Source organism: Rhipicephalus sanguineus, chromosome 1 (genome assembly GCF_013339695.2).
Source record: "Rhipicephalus sanguineus isolate Rsan-2018 chromosome 1, BIME_Rsan_1.4, whole genome shotgun sequence".
NCBI lineage: Eukaryota > Metazoa > Arthropoda > Arachnida > Ixodida > Ixodidae > Rhipicephalus > Rhipicephalus sanguineus.
The window spans coordinates 281,541,985-281,562,295 of NC_051176.1; the positions used below are offsets into that span (position 1 = coordinate 281,541,985).

Here is a 20,311-nt window from a genome sequence, read left to right on the forward strand (position 1 = left end):
GGGTGGCGGCGCCACCTTGAAATTCCCACACCAATCACCGTGACATCATAAATTTTGACGACATCTACAAGGGCCTATGTAGTTCCTAATCTGTAAAAATGAGGTACAGTAAAATTTCGGTGATGCCAATCTCAAGGGGGAGCAAAAATTGGGGGACCCTTAAGCTTCGCCTTTTAAGATATATAATAATATCTGGGGTTTAACGTCCCAAAACCAAGATATGATTATGAGAGACGCCGTAGTGGAGGGCTCCGGAAATTTCGACCACCTGGAGTTCTTTAACGTGCACCTAAATCTAAGTACACGGGCCTCAAACATTTTCGCGCTTCGCCTTTTAAGAGTTGAATGCGATAGCGAAATCCGGCCCATAGTGCGCACTTCAACCACTAAGTGCATACTTATTAATGTGTATTGTTACACACACACATGCACGCACGCGCGCGAATTTTACAGGCTTTCGATCTAAAGCAAGAGTCGCATGGCCTCCAAGATATACGCCGCGCACCGGCCCTCTCGGATGCCATGAAAAGTCTAGGCATATTTCTCACAATGCCTCACAGATGGCAGCACATTATCTAGCGTTTGCTGCGTTGGCTTGATATGTTTTCCTCTAGATGGACATAGTTGTCCATTTTTAGAGCTGTTTGAAAGTTCGTGTGTGTATTTAGCGGCGATGGCTGCACTATCCCGGCGTTTTTCGACGTAGTTTGATGGCCTCGCGAATGCGCCTACCGTATGGGCTCGTTTTCGTCGTGACACCTGCCGAACAAAATGCGTTGAGACGACTTTCACTACATGACATTTATGTAGTGTTTTTGTCCGAAGCAGCTGCAAGCAACATCCTGGCTTTGTGGTAAGACACCTGCTTGCCACGCGAACGGCCCGGGTTCGATCCTCATTGGGACCGAAGATTTTATCGTTTATTTTATTTGCTACTTTCTCGATTTTTCGCTCACGGATAATTTTTCGCTCACAACCAACGGTGCCGACGCCGACAGCGGAATTTCTGCGACACGAGCTCTCTAACGCTACCGCGTTAAAATATTTGTACTACCCCAAATTTCGCATCCCCAAAAGGCAAGCAAAATCACTTTCCAAACTGCGATATTTCTATCGAAAGAACTCACGTATGTCTTTCTGGGACGTACACAAACGGACCAGTAAGGGATGGTGCAGCTGCTGCCGCTAATGCACGCTTTAAAGCTATGCTTGAGGCTAACTGCCAAAGTCCGTTCCATGATAGTTATAAGTGAACGACAATACGCCAAAATGCTTCGTGCCTTTTTACGACTTTATTGCCTTTAATCTACCGCTGTGTTAGCCGTGTAGCTTTGGAGCTGTGTAGTCGCTATCGATGATTGCGTTGATAGCGACCACGGTTTTGTGCACAGCGGCTACGACATACGGTAGTTCCGTTTTCAATCTGTGTGCGCTGGCCATGCATGTGCCTTCAAAACTCTATGGGCACATCTTCAAATCTATGGTCACGCCTGCCATGGTTTTGTAAGCAGTGGTTGCGGAAAACAGCATCGCTCTGACTCGGCGAGCTTTGAATGCTAGTGGATCAAAAAGGCAGCGCTGCAAAGTTCACAAAGACGGCAGACAAGAACAACACAGACTAAGCGCATATAACAACTGATTTAATGAAACGAAAAGCAAAAAGGGATACGCACAGACATAAAAAAGAGGGCACTTTGGCCAAACATGAATGCTAACAATGGTAAAAACTAGGGGTGTGAATATTCGAAATTTTGAATATTTTTCGAATAGTGTTTGCTATTCGATTCGATTCGCACTGGAATTTTACTATTCGAAGTATTCGAACTTCCCAAAAACAAATACAGTCAACGTCCGATTAAAAGTGACCCCTTCAGATTTTCAATATGCTTCACCTCGTTACACTCTTGTATTGCGGCAAAGCTGCCTTTCAAGCTCCGTTACAATCGAACTTTGCCAAGAGACAGTCAACGTCCGATTGGAAGTGGTCGCTAGATTTTCAATATGCTTCACCTCATCCCACCCTGGTATTGCGGCAAAGCTGCCTTTCAAGCCCCGCTACGGTCGCAAATGTATTAACTCAAGAAAACGCTGGTTCCAACATGGAGATGAAAGATGTGGCAGAGTTGGGGGCTCAATTAATGCTGTTTTGGGCCTGAAATTTGGGCAGAAAGCCTGAAAAATCGGACGCCGAAGCTTTTTAGCATCCAAAATTTCGACGTCTACGAGGCAGATTTGGAACTCCGGACTTGAGGGGAGCACACCCTTCTCCGCCACATCAGTTGGGCTTCCACAGAAGTTGAAAGAGGAGGAGAGGCTGAGGAAATGGCATCTTTGCCTATCACGTGTAAAGTGTTGTCGGCAACACTTTGGTTGCACCAAATCATGTACATAAATAGGATTCGGCCTCTACATTTCCTCATTCTTGATAAGACAACTATGAAACATCACCCCGCCAGTGCTTGATCAACCTAGCGAAAAGAAACACTTTCATGTTGCTATCTCATAAGAATATGCTTAGGAATGCTCTCTAACTTTTTTTCTGCAATTTCGCTTCAAAGTATTCAAAGAATATTCTAGAAATATTCAAGAAATATTCGAAAAATATTGGATTCGATTCGCACTCACACCTCAATATTCGAATTCGCTTCGCACCCAAAATTTTGCTATTCGCACAGCTCTAGTAAAAACACGTGCATTTTTCCCTTGGAAATTTACGTTAACATAATTCCATATCAGAATGCAAGATGAAACATGTGCAGCGATCAAAATAACCTTTGTTCCCATAAAAACGCCACTTGCCTGTCTGTAAGTGCAATGACGGATAGCTCACGTATGCATCAAACTTCCCCAACAGCATACTGTATATTTGAAGTGTAAGGCGCGAAGACATCAACAGACGAAAGGGAGAGTACACACACACGGAGCGCCACTTCCAACAATGTTTATTACGAATAAACATTACGTAATAAATATTGTTGGAAGTGGCGCGCCGTGTGTGTGTACTCCCCCTTTTGTCCATTGTCGTCTTCGCACCTTACACTTCAATTATGCTGAACCAACACACCCAGTTTGCCATTCTTACATAATGTATGCTTCTACAGTTGTTATTTAATTTTGTCTGTATACCAAAATAATTGTGCCTCTGAAATTTGTGTTACACTTACAGGCAGAGCCGTGCTGAGCAAGATTTCCCTCGATTGCAACTCTACTACACAACTTCTTGTGTTCCTGAAGCCTTTTTTTGAGGCACCTGCATGTCTGTCCAATGTGAACTTTGCAGCGCTGCCTTTTTCCTCCATCATGTTCAACTAGCCCCTACAGCACCTACACAAGTACTTCTGGATGCTAGTGCACTTTCGTAGTTTTGTCAGTTTCGTCATCGCCATACTTGATAGTGCCGACAGCAACATGGTGGTCGGTTTCGGCGCTGCGGTTGCGGCAAACAGTACAGTCAACTGCCGATTTTTCGGACTCCCTAGGGACCGCAAAATCGTCTGAAAAATCGGGCGGTCCGAAAAAAACAAATTCATGCTTTTTTATTCTGCTGAAGTGGTCAAACCGCCGCAGCCACGTCCAAAATAGCTTTAATGCCTCCCATTACAATTATCAGGCATTTTGGTGTGCGCCCAGGCTCTCGCAAATACATTCGGTACCTGCCGCGAACCCCGCTTAACTACGTACGTGCCAACCGCCACTTTTACATCTCGTGAGGAGCGCCGCTGATAACAGCAAAGCGCGGAATAGATTACGGCGATCTCGCATGAAGCGTTTGTAAACGATCATGCGGAACACGAAGACTGTGGCGGCGATGCGCACACACATCGCCGAATCGCCGCCGATACGCAGCATTTGCTGCCGTGCCAAGCCGATCGTTTCTAGTTGTGTGCAGCACATCGCCAACTAAGCTGACGCCGTCACTTTACTGTTGCTGTATCGTACGCACACATTTATCATGAAAGGGTTCGTGATGCGCACTTAGTTCCTGACCACACACGGGCGCGGCAATGGCGAGCTGGTTTCGTCCGCGAAGGCAACGCGTCTATGCAGCGCACTTAGCGGTCTCGCACAAAGAGGCAGCAGGAATGGCGGCGCGGCGCATTTGGGTTCTCGCCTATTAAATGCGTGCAGTACGCATGCAACTGCGCTAGGCCACCTGCGCTACCGAGCAGTTAACTGAAGATGCTTATCGTAAGGGTTGTCAGCGATTAAGCCGTACTGGCGCGTTTGCCAGCTGCCGCCATCATGCTTCCGTGCATTTCCGCTGCTTATCCGTAACATCGCCGCACGACGCCGCGACAGCGGCTCCTTTGAATTTCTGGTCTGCTTCACCCCACAACGCTTTGGCATTGCGGCGAAGCTGACTTTCGGACTGTGCTACTGTCGCAAACAGATAGACTCACGAAAGCGCTGGTTCGAACCTATGAGATGATAGACGCGGCAGAGGTGGGGGCTTCAAATAATGCCTTTCGGACCTGCAATTTGGGCAGAAAGTCCAAAAAATCAGACGCGGGATAGCTTCAGCGTCCGAAATTTTGGACGTTCTAATACATTGACGTCTATGGGGCTGGTGACGGTGCCGCGAAAGCGTCCGAATTTTCGAGCATGTCCGGAAAATCGGGCGTCCGAAAAATCGGCAGTTGACTGTAGTTCCGTTTTGTATCAGTGTGTGTGGGTCACGCATGTGCCTTTAGAACTACATCGTTGCTAACTATGGTCGCGATTTCTGCGGTTTTGTCCACTGCAGTTGCAGCAAGCAGCATCGCTTTCACTCGGTGAGCGTTGGATGCGCATGTATTTTCGGAGTTAAGTCATCGCCATGCATGATGGCATCAATAGAGACTGCAGTTTCGACCACAGCAGTTGTGCAAATAATAACCACAGTTCCAACTATGTGTGTGCTGTCCACGCGCATGCTTCTGAAGCTTCCGGAGCACGCTGTTCATGGCCATCGCTCGACGATTTCGGCATTAAAGTTCGTATCACCCATCACGACGTGGAAAAGTGTTTGGAACATCTGAATTTTGGCCCACTGGACCCAATAAAATTTGGCCAGGGAATTTTACGAATTCCTATCAGACTGAAATTTGTACCAGCTGGGTTTGCAGCGATTCTACAGAACATTATCCTCTGAGGGGTCAGAGGCTTAACATGCGAAGTCTCAGAAAATTTCTTTGAGCCTATGACTCCAAAACACAAAAATTTTCTTTGAAATCCATGACGTCCCTCCCGCGAGGAGATTTCGGTACGAAATTTAAAAATGAAACTTTAACCTTGATTGTCTCTATTAATAAACCTATCATGGTGAAATTAACGTCACTAGAGTTTTCAGAATAGTTTATTAATCTAAACAGATTCATTGTTTCAATTTAGAGTCCCTTTAAATAGAGCCAATGTCCAACTGGATGGACACATGAAAACATTTGTTGTCGCTGGATTTTACTGCAGTGAAGTTTCATGTAAGGAACACACAAATTGGGAAACTTTCATAATTATGACTCATCCTCTGGTCCCCTGCAAGCGCATGCATTATGCGTTGGCATCGAGTTCTCCCTAACTAAAGTGCATTTGGCTGCACACGGAGATATTCACACTACCCTGGAAGCTACCGTCAAGGAACATCGGTGGTGGCTCTGACATCATGCTGTTTTGGTCCTGCAATGAGGGCATTGTGCAGGAAGTCAGAAAAAGCAGACGCTGAACAGTTTCATCGTCTGAAATTTCCGACATGCCTTATTTTTTCCTGTTGCTGAGCACCTCAATGGCAAGAAACTACTCAAGATGTATGCACAGTAGCGGAAATCGCATCTCAGATTAAGACACGGGTTCTAGGATGTGGCCGCACTGCTATGGAAGCCACAAGCCCTCGAGAAATTGTCGAGTTATCATCGAAATTTTGCGGCAATCCTAGGCAAGCCCCCCTTCCTTATGCATTAGACACAACCAAATGAATCGAACGGACAATTTATTTATTTATTTATTTATTTATTCATTTATTTATTCAATACTGTGGGCCTTTTCAGGCCTATACAGGAGAGGGCATACAAAATAAAGTAGACTTCATATCAGGAAAAAAAAAATAAAAAGGGAAAATCCGCAGTACAAGGTAACCATAACAGCAACAACACCAAAGAAAAAGTAATAGATGAACCATGCATATAAGTATTTCAAGGGTGTAAAAAAAACAAAACAACAAAAACAAAAAACGCATACCACAATAGACCCTTTTCGAAAAAGGGCGCCCCTAGCGCCGCGCACGCAAACTACAGTCTGCCGCCATTGTGAGGGCACCGCAGCAGATGACGCAGGCTTCGGCAACGTGCCAATGTGTGACATTTCATCACCGCCGAATCGTGAACTGTCATCAACGTTTTTCGTAGAGACGGCGTGCTGCAATGGTGCAGACGTGCTGTGTTCCCATGTGCCACCATCGAGGATATCGCGATGAGAACAGCCCCGATAAGGTACGCGATAAAACAACAACAAACACACGTGTTCTCTCTCCGTACGTGATGTCAAACGGACGTGCGGAAGGGCGCGGTTTTGTAAACGCGCTACAGAAACAGACGTGCTTATTTCACAGCGCCATGTGTAGCCTTGCTTTTACGAATGAATATTCTTCTCCCGAGTGCCTGCATGCGGTGAATTGCGATAGATTGTTTGTGCATAAATACCGCGAGGGTTCATAAGGCCAGCCAGAAAAACAAAAATGAAGTTGCGTACCATTCATTTAGTAGCGACAGTTAGGCAGAAATTTTTTTTCGGGGGGGGGGGGCACCACCTTGATCTGAAGTGGGGGCCGGGCAGGCAGATGTGGTCGAGTGTCATTTTGTGCTCTGTGTGCCAGGGCAAAAAAAAGAAATTCGGGGGGGGGGGGGGGGGGGCACGGGCTCGGTGTGCCCCCGCCCCTGGCTACACCACTGCATACAAATATACTCAACATGTGGCGTCCGGAAAATAGTTGCGTGGTGTGGCTTGCAGCAGACATGACTTTCACCAGTTGCGGTTGCATAGTTCCGCGACAGTGACGTCCTTCCTTCGGTGAGAAGTTTGTAGCTTCGGCGAGCCTTTTTTTTTCCCGGTCCGGGCGCGCACGCGAATTGGCTGTGGTCACGGTCCCTCAACCGCGGCAGTCGAGCCAAACTGCTCGTCCAACCCGTTGAAGGGTACAAAATGTTGCTCATTGTGCATTGGAAGCACCTCAGAAAGGCCAACGGAGAGTACCAAGAGCTCGTTCAAGCACGCAAACGGTGAGATTTCAGCGGATGACACAGAGAACTAGCCGCCAACACAAACATCACAGCACTCACGCATTTGACAGCTCGCTTTCCATGCCCTCACGATGGCACTGGCTATCCCACGCTCCTTTGCGAAGCGAAACTGATGAAAAGCCCATTGTCAGGTGGCGTATTTATGAAAAGGGTCTATTAGGCCAGGAAAGCATAAAGCGTATTAATTGTTGTCTTTAACTGTAATGTACTAATTGTGATGTTAATTGAAAATGGATTGAAGTGGACAAAAAATCACCCTTTCTGTTGGTGGGATCATCAGTGGTGTCGAATCTGTCGGTGGGATCCCACTGATGGAAAGGATAATTTTTCGTCCACTACAATTCATTTTCAATTTACGTCACAATTAGTACATTACAGTTAAAGACAACACTTAACATCCTCTACGCTTTCCTGGCCTAATTGTCTGTCCAATTCATTTGGTCGTGTGTAAAATATAATAGAGCCCCTCGGAAAAATTCTGCTTCTTTCATTCCTCCTGGTGAAAAACACTCGTAAAAACTTCGTTGAAGTGGTAGTACCCAGGAAAATTATTTGTCCTGGGTACCGAAAATTATGGGGCAGCTCACGGGGAATCGCAAAATTTTCCCTGTGGCAGAAATTTTATTGTAGCAATATTCGTTGTAGGTGTATCTGATGTAGTAGGATTCAAAAGTAATACAAAAAATTGGGTAGTGTTGCTGCTTACTTCAACCAACACAGCAATACAACAGCAGCTGCTCCTGATTTACAGAAAATGTAGATGGCATGCTCACCCTAGATTTCTTCACAGCACGACTGCGACTTTTAAATTCTTCATCCTGTAGCTTGCGAGCTAGTTCCTCATCATCATCTTGTTCCTGCAAAGTAAGAGCAATGCCATAGATCAGGGAAAAAAACTTTATGCATGTGCATATCTACCAGGAACAACACTAGAATGGAGGTGACCACAGCACATTATCACTCTGCCCACTGCTAAGTACTGGTTAGGCAAAATGTGCCTTTTTGTGCTTTCAGACAATTCTGCTTAGTTACACTTTTGTCCACAGTAACTTTCGAAGCACCATTTTTTGGCCTAGAGCCTAGTAGCATTTACAGGTAACAAGGAAAGAGGAAAATATTGCACTGGCTCCATCCCACACCGGATGATCAAATTAATGCATTGAGAACTGAACAAATGTGTAATGCTGCAATGCCAAATACACTTCACGTGTAGCCAACTTGTTTAGTTTTCTGTTACCAATAGCTTCAATTCTCTGCACCTCAATGTTCCTTGTTTAATGCATGTTCTGGTCCCATTCAGACTTAAATTCTTTCTCCAGATTCAGCTGTTTCTGATGCATTTTTTTTCGCTTCTTGCCCCTTGTTCTGCTTGTCCATCGGCACACACGCAGGGGCACATAGCCCATTCTGGAGGATTGGCCAGGAACAGTTGCATAAGTATTGGCACATACCAGTGGCCTAAGATGGCATCAAAGACATTAGAAATTAACATTTGAAGAGAGTGTGAACTTCCTAAAGAATGGTGATTGCATTTAAAGGGACACTAACTTAAAGCGATAAATCAGCTGACACTGATGATTCATTCACCAAGATCTGTAACACTTGATTTCGCCATCATAGTTTCTGTACTAGAAGAGAAAATGAAGGTCCAAGTTCGTTTTTGGATTTGGCAGTGAAGCTTCCACATCTAAATGCCAGCATGACATCACGGACTTTAAAAGTCTGTTTTTCATATTGTGGCCACATTTTCTCAATAAAATTTTCTGACAAAAATTTATGCAGGTCCAAGCAGGTGCTGCCCTTAACATCTGGGACACCACATCAAGTTGGTGAGAGAACTTCCAAGGCAGTATCACCATGGGTATTTTCTTGCTTACCAAGAGTCTCCTCCCGGCAAGAGTGGCACTTTTGGTATTGTGAAGGTGACACTTATTAATAAGAGAAAAATCTTTTTTTCTCTTTAGTGTCCCCTCAAAAAACTTCCAAGGTCATCACACTCCCATACATGCTCAACCTGCCTCCAGCCATGCACTCCTCTCCCATACACCCAAACTAAAGCTAACAAAGGCATCAAAAGTCAAAAGAGAGTAGAGCTTCTTGTCACAGGCATGCTGTATGCATCAGTTACTGCAGCCACTGCTGCAAGCAGGAATTTCTCCACTAACCAGCAACCAATATGCCACCAACTGTAGCCCACGTGCCAGCAATGGCAATATAACACTAAGTCAAAGAAAGGTCCCTTAGCAATGCAAACGTGTTCACATATTTATCCTTGAAAGCCTGAAGGCACTAACGTAGGAGAAGCTGTAGTCCTCACATAACTCAAGCTAATATCAGTTACCTAGCTACACAATTTCACACAATTTTAAAACACAATTATAGAGAACCAAACAAATGAAAACTTACGAGATATGTAGAATATTATGTGAGTAATGGTGAAACAACCAATCTTCTGACAGATATGCCTTGCTATAAAACAGAGCCATATCAAAAGGTTTTGTACAATTTTATTTATTGCAAGTCCTCAGAAATGAAATTACATGAAGAATAAGTGTGCAAAGTTTCATTCTAAAGCTATTATTATTGAAGAAGTTATGCTTGTCAGTTAATGAAAAACTTGTGCTCTTTTCACTGACACTCAAGCATCTTAAGTCTATCTGACTATGAGCAGTATAGTATACTCATGAGTGAGTACATCAATGTTCACCTAAAATTGGGTATGTGTAACCCCCTTAAAGGCCAACTACAGCTAAATTTTGGACCACATAAAATGCCTAGTTTCAGTAGCAAACAGAAATTATGCAAAATTCAACATTTGAACTGTGACTGGATGTGTCATGAAAAGCTCAAGAAAACAGGCGCTTTTGATACAACTGAACAAAGCACCCCTGTTACCACTTCCCCGAAAAGCACAATGTTGTGAACCAGTGCAGGCTTTCTGCATGACCTCCAAGGTTCATCCTTTCTATGCCATGGTGTTATCCCAAATGCTAACAAAATATGGCAAATTTTCTTTTTTTTTATTGTAAGATTTCTTGCAAGAAAACATAGCGGAAAATGTTTCTGCTTATTCATTGAAAACCTCTACCAATACTGAAAAATAAAGCATCACAGCAACTTGAATAATGAAGCTTAACTGAAGCTAAACACTGCGTGATAGGTATAAAAAGAGACGGAACAACTCTGCTTGTTAGCACACATTCTTGGAAGTCACTGGAATTTAATTCGAATACTAAGATTATGATGTCAAGTTCGTTTCTGAAAGGAACTAAGTGAAATGGTTAGCTTCAATGACGACAAGCTCAATTCTCTCATCAAAAAGAACTTCAAGTTCTCCAGTGCGTCCACATCTGTTATCAAACATTTTACCTTGAAATAATGATAAAAAATGGAAGCAAGGCCAGCATGTAGGGGCTTCTACCGTGTTACTTAAAACTCTGAAGCACCCATGTCTTGCTCTCAGATGACAAGCTAAGTGCAGTACCTGTGAATACTTCACTTCAAAAGTTATACACTTCATCTTTGGAGCCTGATAACTAATCACCAAAATCAGAGTTTCTTTCTTAACATGAAGCCGCCAGAATGTGTTGCCAGCAGCATCACTTCTAGAGACACCAGTTTGAAACATGTTTTAATTACTCCTTGCAAATGAATGTGCTCCTGGTTCCACCATCTATCAGAAGCACAACAAAGTGTCGAGGCTAAGCCAGCCTGGCCATGGCAGGAAGAGAAAAAGAAAATTACCACTGAAGAGCGAAGCTCATTTTAGCAGAAATGCATGGACACTGTCAAGATAAATTAAGTGCAGAGATTTAGTATAATATCCGCTAAACACTACTTAGAGTGCTATTTAGCAGTTGAAAGTTCTACACTTACCAGCCCTGCAGTTTTACCAAGATTGCTTGAATAGTCTACATTACCAGTTTATAAACAACCTATACAAAGTGCACTTTCACTGCAGTTGGTTTTTAACTATGTGCAACATTAGTCTCTGGTGATATGCAACTTTCTAATAAAACATTTAGCAGTTAAAATTTTATTCCCATCGCAATGAAATGGGTCAATGTATAATAAGTTCCGTCAGCTTAGCTTTGACGTCCTACTGATCTATTTTAAACTTTTCAGAGCACTGTTTTTCAAATTTTTGTTTTTTCTAAAATTTGCATCAAAACCTTACTGTCAGTATGCCAGTGTAATATCACATATTTCAATGCTTTTTCTCACGTGCTAGCTGTTGTGGTGCAAGGAAAGTTCTCAAAGCTTGTATCAATAAAAAAATTTACTAGGCTTTAGGACGGCCATTAAAATTCATGAGATTACAAAGAGCTGGTTTGGTAACTTCAAGGCAGTGTCAACCAGTCTTTCATTTTCACATCCTTTATAGCTCATCAAGGCACTTCTAAAAGCAAGAGTGGCCTTTTTTGGTGTTGAAGGCTAATCTGCTAACTCACTTTTTTAATTACCCCTAAACCATCCTGTTAAGAGTCCTGTCATAATGCAAAATATAGTACCTGGGCACATTGCAGACAACTATCTCATTATAAAATGAGTATCAGAAATTCTCATTTATGGTCTAACATTTACTGAAGGCAATACGAACACTTGGACAAATAAAAAAAACCAACGGTCTAACAGCGAGAACATCAAAAATAAAGGGTCTGACAGGCAATTTTTCTGGACCCAATTTTTTACAGTGCCACAGAGAGCTCTCCCCCTCGATAGTGGTTATGCCTGCAGCCATTGATTCCAAAACAGTGTGGATATTTTGTAAGCAGAACTTTTCGATCTAAGAAGCCTCTGAAAAAGTTATACTCCCTCCTCCAGCAACATTCATAAGTGATAGCGATGCCGACAGCCCTCCTCTCTTAACTGTTCATTCCACACAACGTTCTGCCTTCATAGGAGTGAGTGCAACTGTGGTTAACCACCCTCATTTTGAGATTTTCAACTGTTCTTAAATATAAAAAGCAGGTACAATAAGTTTTCCGAACGCTCGTCACACGACATCCCTTCACCGCCGCTTGAGCCAGGCGCTCCCTGGTACTTCTCCCAACTCACCGGCAGATGCCCCTAGTCCCTCAACACCTTGGATGCTGATGCTCGCGAGCATCGGATCATACGTCAAGCGAAGGTGGTAGTACTACCACGTTTCTGCTCACAACAAAGGCTTATCTGTACATTTTAAGTTAGAAAAGAGTATAATAAAAAAAAGTGTATTGCATTTCAATTCTAATAAAGAGACTATTAACCGCGTACATCAGTAAAAGGTCAGTGATCAGCCTCTTCTGCATCTTCGTGTTTTGCTGCATGGGGTGCCAAAAGTCATCATTTGCGGCTTTTAGTGAAGAAATAAAACTGTAAATCCAAAGTTAATGATAAAAACAGTGCTCGTTTTAGCAAATACGAAAGACAATCTTTCAATTAGTGGGGTTATCTCAACTCGTGTTCTGAGCGGTTGTCTGAGCCTTTAACGTAAACCTCAATACTCACATCATCATCGTCACTTGATGAGCTTTCAACGGTCGATGTGGAGCTCACAGCTCCATTTTGCTGAACACTTTTCTTGGGCTTCTCTGGTTCTTTAACTTTAGGCTCGGAGATCAGCTCCATAACCAGGCCATCAATTTCTTTTTTCCTATAAAAACACCAATATTTCATGTCACAACAGGAAACATAAATATAGCAGCTACTGAACACACTGAAGATATTTTCAATGTGCCAAGCTTTAAAACAAATTCTCAACTAGTACATTTCAGTGCTAGTGCACATCAAGATGTATATAAAATGATAAAAGGTTAGTAGTTATTGCTCTAACTAGTAATTCTTGAGCCCATGTTTTGATTGTGGCACTTAGGCCACATGTCCATACAAGAAATCCTGGTTTCAACATATTGATTCCCTAATGGAATGTTAAAATGCATTCCATTCAATGCAATGTGTTGAAAGAATGTAGGAGCGTCCTAAACCCAAATGTGGAAGCTTTTATTTCGGGGACTATTCTGCAAGTGTTCACTAAGGGGACTGTCCATTGCAGTGCATGATCCCACGATGATTGGAAAGAACTCCTGAGCTGGCAGTGATGACTGGCACCTGTCCAACAGCTCTCAAGCTATCCAATCAACAAGCGCTAAAATAGACGGCCCCCTTAGTGGACCCTTACAGAATAAAGCCTCGGGTGTTTTAAAATTAGGAAAAGCAAAAAAGCAGTCGTCGGAGTTTGAAATGAGCGAAATAGATTGTATACCAAAACTAGAAGAACTTGCACAGCACCTCCATCAGCGTGGAAATCCGTCTCCATGTTCCTTGAAACTGTTATAGGATGGCACAGCTGGCAAATGTGCAAATTCTATGCCATGTCAGAGGTTAAAAGTGAACTTCTTGTAGATTTCCCTTCTCTGTATTTACTAGTGCAGTGAAATATTCATGTTTTTTTTTACATTTTCCAAGACAGACAAGTGATGGTCAATGAGGGCAACGGAATAGATACCAAGGGATGGGAATGCAACTGAGGACAGCACTAGCTCGCACAAGATAGGGTAAATTGGAGATCACTGGGAGAGGCTTTCATCCTGCATTGGACATGGAATAGGCCGAGTATGGTAATTACGATGGCATGAAGCTTCACTAAAATAGGCTACCTTGAGAAACAAGCTGGCCATAAAACAAAAAAAAAGGCACATACTCAATACACTGGGGCTCACCAGTCGTCACATCCCACAAGTCACGTCCTCATTTCACTATATTCACTTCCCTTGCTATTGTATCTTTGCATTATGACATGTGCATGTTATACCCCTGTCACACAGGGCAGCTTAAGTGCACTTTGAGGGAGTGCACTTCGCTGCTAGTGTCATTTGCACGCTGTCACACGGGAACGTTTAGTGACACTCACTGCAAAGCGCACTTGCCGGCAAGTGCGTTTGCCAAACTCACTTCGCCGAGGCGAAGTGTCTAGGTGTCTAGCCTCGATAGCAGTGGCTCAAGAATAAGTTATTATCCGAAGCCGAGTTCATAGCATTTTTTAAACTATCGTTTCGTTATTAGGAATATTCGTGTGTATTAAAACATACTATAACACAAAAAACTACTTCGCTATTCTCATTCTCGGGCAGTTTACAGCCACGACCGCTAGGGGCATGCCTAGCGCACGCCGTGCAATTGCCACCACCACCGCATTGGTACTTAAAGTTTATTTCAAGGGCTGATAAAGCTGTAGCACAGCATTACTTAAGAAACATTGCCTGAAATAACAAATATCTGTTGTGCTACTTAAGTACCCATCACCATTACAATCATTTCCAAAGTGCACTTCACTTTCTCCTGTAGCAGCACGCTGCAAAAGTGCCATTCTGGGGACATAAGTGCACTCGCTCAAAATGACACTAAATTTGCCAGTGTGGCCGAGGTATTAGTAAAGAGGTCCCACGTTCTGCCTTAAAGGATGCAAACAAAAGACTTCCTCAGGCATAGGACACAACCAAGAAAAGAGGGGAAACGGCTTTTGCCTTGCAGAAGTGGAAATATTGGTCATGTTTTTAGATGGACACTGATAAAAGCACCTTCCAAGGTGCACTGAAATTGGAATAATCTGACAAAGTGATAAAGAAACCTCTACTGCAGATGCTACAACATTGGAAAATGTTTGGCAAGTTGCCCGCTGAATGTAGTCAATCACAAGCAAAGATGTTACATCAACATGCCATGGATGTGACCAGATAGCTCACGAGCCTGCCACATGAGAAAATAATCAGTGTTGTGCGCACCAAGCATAGGAAGAGAAACCAAAAGTCAATTGTGAAAAATGGAAAGAAAAACAAGAAGTAACAGATATACACACCTCAGTGACTGAGTTTGGCAAGATTAATCTCAGAAAAAACCTCACATGTAGCTTTTTCCATAAAACATAATGCTCAAATTGCAAAACAATGTCCGAGACTAAACTGCACATCATTTAAAGAACACTCCACAATCCAACAGTAGACAATCAGCTGCAGGGCTGAAAGGGATAGCAAATAGACATACCTTCAAGTACTGGTAGCACTGAAGCATGTACCCTACAATAAGTCACTTGACAGTCCATTAGTTACCTTGTTAATTTCCACCTAACTACTTACCTAACTAGTCTTTCTCACTCAATCAATTATAACTGCTGGCATTGATTCTAACAAAAGGCCATGTATAACTGCAGGCAAGTCTTTTACTGCTAACTACATTACTACTACTTTAGTTACATTTCACCAGCGGACCGTTTTTTTTTTCATTAGATAAAATTCCTTCACTTCCACACAAAGAGGAAACCACTAGAGCGACTGCATAGTATGAATCCATTCATACCTGCTATGAATGCATTCAACAGAAATAAATCAATAAAATATAAATAGCCTTGCAGAGACTATCTAATGATAGCATGCTCTGAAATCTAGGTATGCCCTTTTTACTCTGATAACACAAGGTTATACAATTTACACAGTCAAGATGGAATATACAGAATGCAAGACAAGGGCAAAAAGACGTATTAAACAGGAGTTTCCAAAGACAGAAAAAATATGAAGTGCTACTTGACTACTAGCAAAAATTGACAAACCACAGTACTAGAATGTTTTAGAAATAAAAAAATCACAGCATATCCACGGAGTGAATGATGATGAGTGGGCGAAGCTGCGGAGGTTCATCGGTAAACCGTGAATCTTCCGTGAATTCTGCCCAGTACATCATCACCGACGTGAGATCGGGCGCGTTTATACTAAAGGTTCGATGAGTTATGACGACTTGCAGCTCACTTTAATTTTACATGTACGCTGTGAATTTTCATTGTTTAGAAAACCATTGCTTTAGAAAACATCTGGCGTCTTTCGTTAAGCAGCTGGCTTCTTTTCGTTTTGCTTTAGAAACATCTGGCATCTTTCGTTGGTTTATTTCATCAATCAACGGCGTTTTGAACAAAATTTTTATTGTTTAATCACGCACAGGAGAAATCTCACCAGGCACTACCTTGGAGGTAAGCAATGGCTGCTAATGGGAATGAGAGACAGAAGAAGTCGGCTTTTAGCTAACACTTACACTTCTACTAACGTTTCCTACTGGAACATGCCAATGGCTGCTAATGGGGAATGAGAGACAGAAGGCGGCTTTTAGTTAACGCGCACGCTGCGAATTTTTTATTGTTCAACAACGCACAGGAAAAATCTCCCACCGGCACCACCTTGGAGGTCGAAGCGTAAGACTGGTTACGCACTACGACTACTACGACTACTACGAGGGACGAACTGGTGCCGCCTTAAGGAGCTTCGCCCCTAAAAGAGCACATATTACATAATGCTCCACTGGAAAAAAAGACAGACTAAAGAATACCTACAGCACGGGAGTTCACTTGGCAAACATTCAAGACCAAAGTTGGCTCATGACACAGGCGGTGTGGAGCTCGAACAGCGTAGAAAATAACATTCGTTGCAAAACCTGTCCTCATGCCATGCATCCCAACAGGGTAGGTACGTGTGTTTAACAAAAACTATAAAAAATAATAATAAAACTTGTTTTACTACAAGGAGAAGCGTCAAAGCCAGAGGCATTCTGAAGTAATGATACCTGCGCAAGAAATCCTAGTTAAGCGCCCCCCCCCCCCCTCTCTCCCTTTGCATCAATAAAAATGTTACAATTCATGATTAATACAATAACTGCAAATAAAATGCTTCAATTTCGATAGCGTAACTACAAAAAAGCTAATGTTAAGCTAAAACTCACCATCTATGCTTCGAAACACGAATTCACATGAAATAACATGAAAGCTTTAAATAAGAAGAGTTATCCAGATTAGTTCTATACCTCAGGCGCACATCGGCGGACTTTATATTGGAAGACAGCTGTTCTTAACACACAAATATTACGCAATTTTAACTGCTGCGTAACCTTAAAAGTAAAAAAAAAAACTCCTTGATCAAACGCTGCGCGCTGAAAGCACAGTGAACCATGAAAACTACGAAAAGAAGACAAGCATACATATGTGCCCGTAACAAGACGCGACGACGAAGGCGTCCGACGCTCACAAACGCCGCGCAGATCGGCTAACTGACACTCAAAAATATAATACAAGAGCTGGTAACGCATGCCGTATTTTCCTGGTGAAACAAATGATCGAGTAACGTAACGGCACCCCTCGTATGGCCGGCAAAAAAGAAAAATATGCATGAACGCATCATAATGTATCAACAGTCGACACGCGGCACTGCGATGATTGCATGCACTCTTTTCGCAGCTGGCGTTTGAAGGAGGCCGATAAGGATTTGCTTTGATTTGATTTCATATTAGGCACCGGCACTGTAGCCTCGCATAACGGCGTTATTTCGTAGTCTCCAGTCTGTCCAACTACGTTCAACTACTACGATAACCACTTTTCCGCAAAGAATTAGTCACAGTGAACACAAGCCGTGACAGATGCTCAGCGACATACCACCATCCGAAATTTCCCCAACAAATTGCTTATAATCAGCGAGCACACACAGTACGTGGTGATCGGCAAGGCGTAGCGCAACGGCACCAGCGTGGTGTGCGCAAAAAGTTGGGAGGAACATTCCTCATTACCACACCACAGCGTGTTCGAATTCAGTCGACGCGCATACTCGTACTTTGATCAAAGGCGCTCGCAGTCACTTTCAAACGGGCGTTGCTGGCGTACGGAATTCTCTAAAACACTGCGCGTAAAATTTCTGAATCATAAAAATGCCGTCCATATGCGCGAGGACTGCACCGAACGCGCTCGGCAGCCGGACTACTATGTCCGGCGTCTCGCTTACGATCCCACGGAATAGCAACAAGCAATCGCAGCCACGACGATCGTTCGGCCGCAGATAATTTGGTTTCGTCAGACTTTCATTCGCTATGATACGAGGTACTGCGATTCTAGTTTCAAACGGCCGCTCACTTGTCAAACGCGCACACAGCCAAATGACAAGTGTGAAGTTGCTCGTGAGATGATGTCGCCAGCATCGCAGCGTCTCATGTAACCACACGAACTGCATTCGAAAGCTCCTTTAGAGCGAACACACACCGTTACCCGCTGTAATTGTTACAGTGGTATAAAAAGAGTTTAAACGAGGAGAAATCGCTGAGTTAAACACCGCGCACCTGAACGAGAAATGAGAAGCGAAGAGAACGAGGACGCGTCTATCACCACGGGGGACAGCTAAGCCTCGCTTTTTGGAACCACGCGATAAACTGCACGCTTTCCTCTACCCAATGACAAGGGGCCTTATAACACTCGGAAAATTACCAGTACAACGTAATGAACACAAGACTTACCTGTCAGTGAAATCGATACCGTACTTTGCTTCTAACTGTAGCCGTATTTTCTTTGATGAAAGAACGTCGAGGTTGGCACCATCCAACATCTCTGAAAGCACACCAAACACTTGCCGACATTACCACCATGTATCACGACAGCCGCTTCCCGTCACCTATCACACACGATGAAATGAGGGCAAATATCAATTTTAAATACGTTTCTTACCCGAGATAGCCTTTCTCAACTCGCTAACCGGCACCTCAGCCATCTCTACGTTCGGTATACACGTGTTTCCCTGATGATGCCGACACTCGAACTAGTGGCCGACGCTGTTTACTAACAGAGTAGGCTGAGCCGCATAGACGTACCCGCCGTACGCTGGTTAACTAACAAAATGAGATAGCGTTAGCAAAAAAAAGTAAACGCGCAAGAAGCTTGGATATGCAAACGAACTTTCTGTTTACTTTTTTTATATGCAATATTATTTTATAAAAGAGTACAAAACTGTCAACGTTATTTATGAAGATACGTTTCGGTTCCATTTCTGCCGGTGAAGCCGCCGCAACGCGCAAACGGGCGCGAAGTTTGCTGCGCTTTTCCTCTTGCTATTTTTGTTAACGCATTTCCGCCGCTTTTCGGCACATGAAAGATATGGCATTTGGCGGGTCAATCTAGAGTCGAATTCTGCAACGATTATTTGCGCTTGATAATCTCATATTATTTTTTCCTTAGTCAATCGCCGCGCGATGTCACAGCCACTATCGCCGTCATCGGCTGTTTAGTCGCCCGTAAGGACGATGAATGAATCGAATTCATTATGTACTCAGCAGCCAATTGATAAAGTGCATTTTTTATCTCTCTCAGCAGCGATTTTTTTCCCCTGCCAGCAGTTGGCACAGGGCGAGTTCGTACTCTACCGTGCGACATGTTTTGAAACTGAAAAGTTGATTTTTGCCAAAATGACATTATGCAGAAAATGAAGTGATGGAAAAGAAGCAGAAAAAAATTAGAACGGAAGTAAATATCAAGAGACGCTGTGAAAGCAAGACCGCCATGGAAGGATGCGAAATCGCAAACTAAACCGTTGGCAGATTTCAACTCTGCCTTCGCGCAAAGGTTCCACTTGGTAGTTGCTTCACCGTACCGTAGCCACACATTTTTTTTCTTTCTTTCCTTTTTAGCGAGGGGGGGGGGGGGTTGGAGGGGAAAGAGTGCACGATCTCGATGGGCAGGCGGATGTTGTCTTGCTTCGCTTAAATATAGGCAACTTAGGGTGGAGAAAAATTTAGAAGGGTGAGCAGGTGGGGGCACGTGCCCGGTCACGGTGTCACCAACCGGTTACGCCCCCGGCTTGGTTATAACACCACTTCTTCGAGCATTACTGGATTCATTCAAGATAATGTGGAAGCGCGCGCGTCTTCTGCGGCCGTGGCCATTTACCAAATATCGATTTTGCTACAAAGGAACGGAATGCCATTTGTCACGGCTAAAGTCCCTAGGTTTTTTTCACTGTCAAGGCTAAATTGTAACAGATGTCGTTCGTACTGGAGCTCAATTGGTAGAGCATCGGACGCGTAATTCAAAGGTTGTGGGTTTGGATCCCACCGAGGGAAAGGGTGATTTCTCGTCGACTCTTATTCTCTTCAACTCATGTCATAAGTGATACACTGCAGTTTAAACCACTATGCTTTCCCTGGCCTAATTGTCAGTTGGATTCATTTTGTTGTGTCTAACAAAAAAAAAAAACGAGTCCCTCGAAAAAATT

General features: G+C 43.4%; 1 protein-coding gene across 2 annotated transcripts in view; it reads right to left on the reverse strand.

Moving 5' to 3' along the window:
• LOC119379123 (uncharacterized) overlaps positions 1-18,911 on the reverse strand; it is a 39,493-nt gene extending 20,582 nt beyond the window's left edge. Inside the window, exons 1-4 of one of the 2 annotated variants that reach the window (XM_037648304.2) lie at positions 18,772-18,911; positions 18,564-18,654; positions 12,759-12,903; positions 8,042-8,125 (exon numbers count right to left, since the gene is read on the reverse strand). In XM_037648304.2, the coding sequence (XP_037504232.1) occupies positions 8,042-8,125; positions 12,759-12,903; positions 18,564-18,654; positions 18,772-18,814 (363 nt within the window). In that variant the 5' untranslated portion in view covers positions 18,815-18,911. The remainder of the gene's footprint in view (positions 1-8,041; positions 8,126-12,758; positions 12,904-18,563; positions 18,655-18,771) is intronic. The other variant, XM_037648305.2, reaches the window with a different exon arrangement.
• Between the last annotated feature and the right edge of the window lie 1,400 nt (positions 18,912-20,311).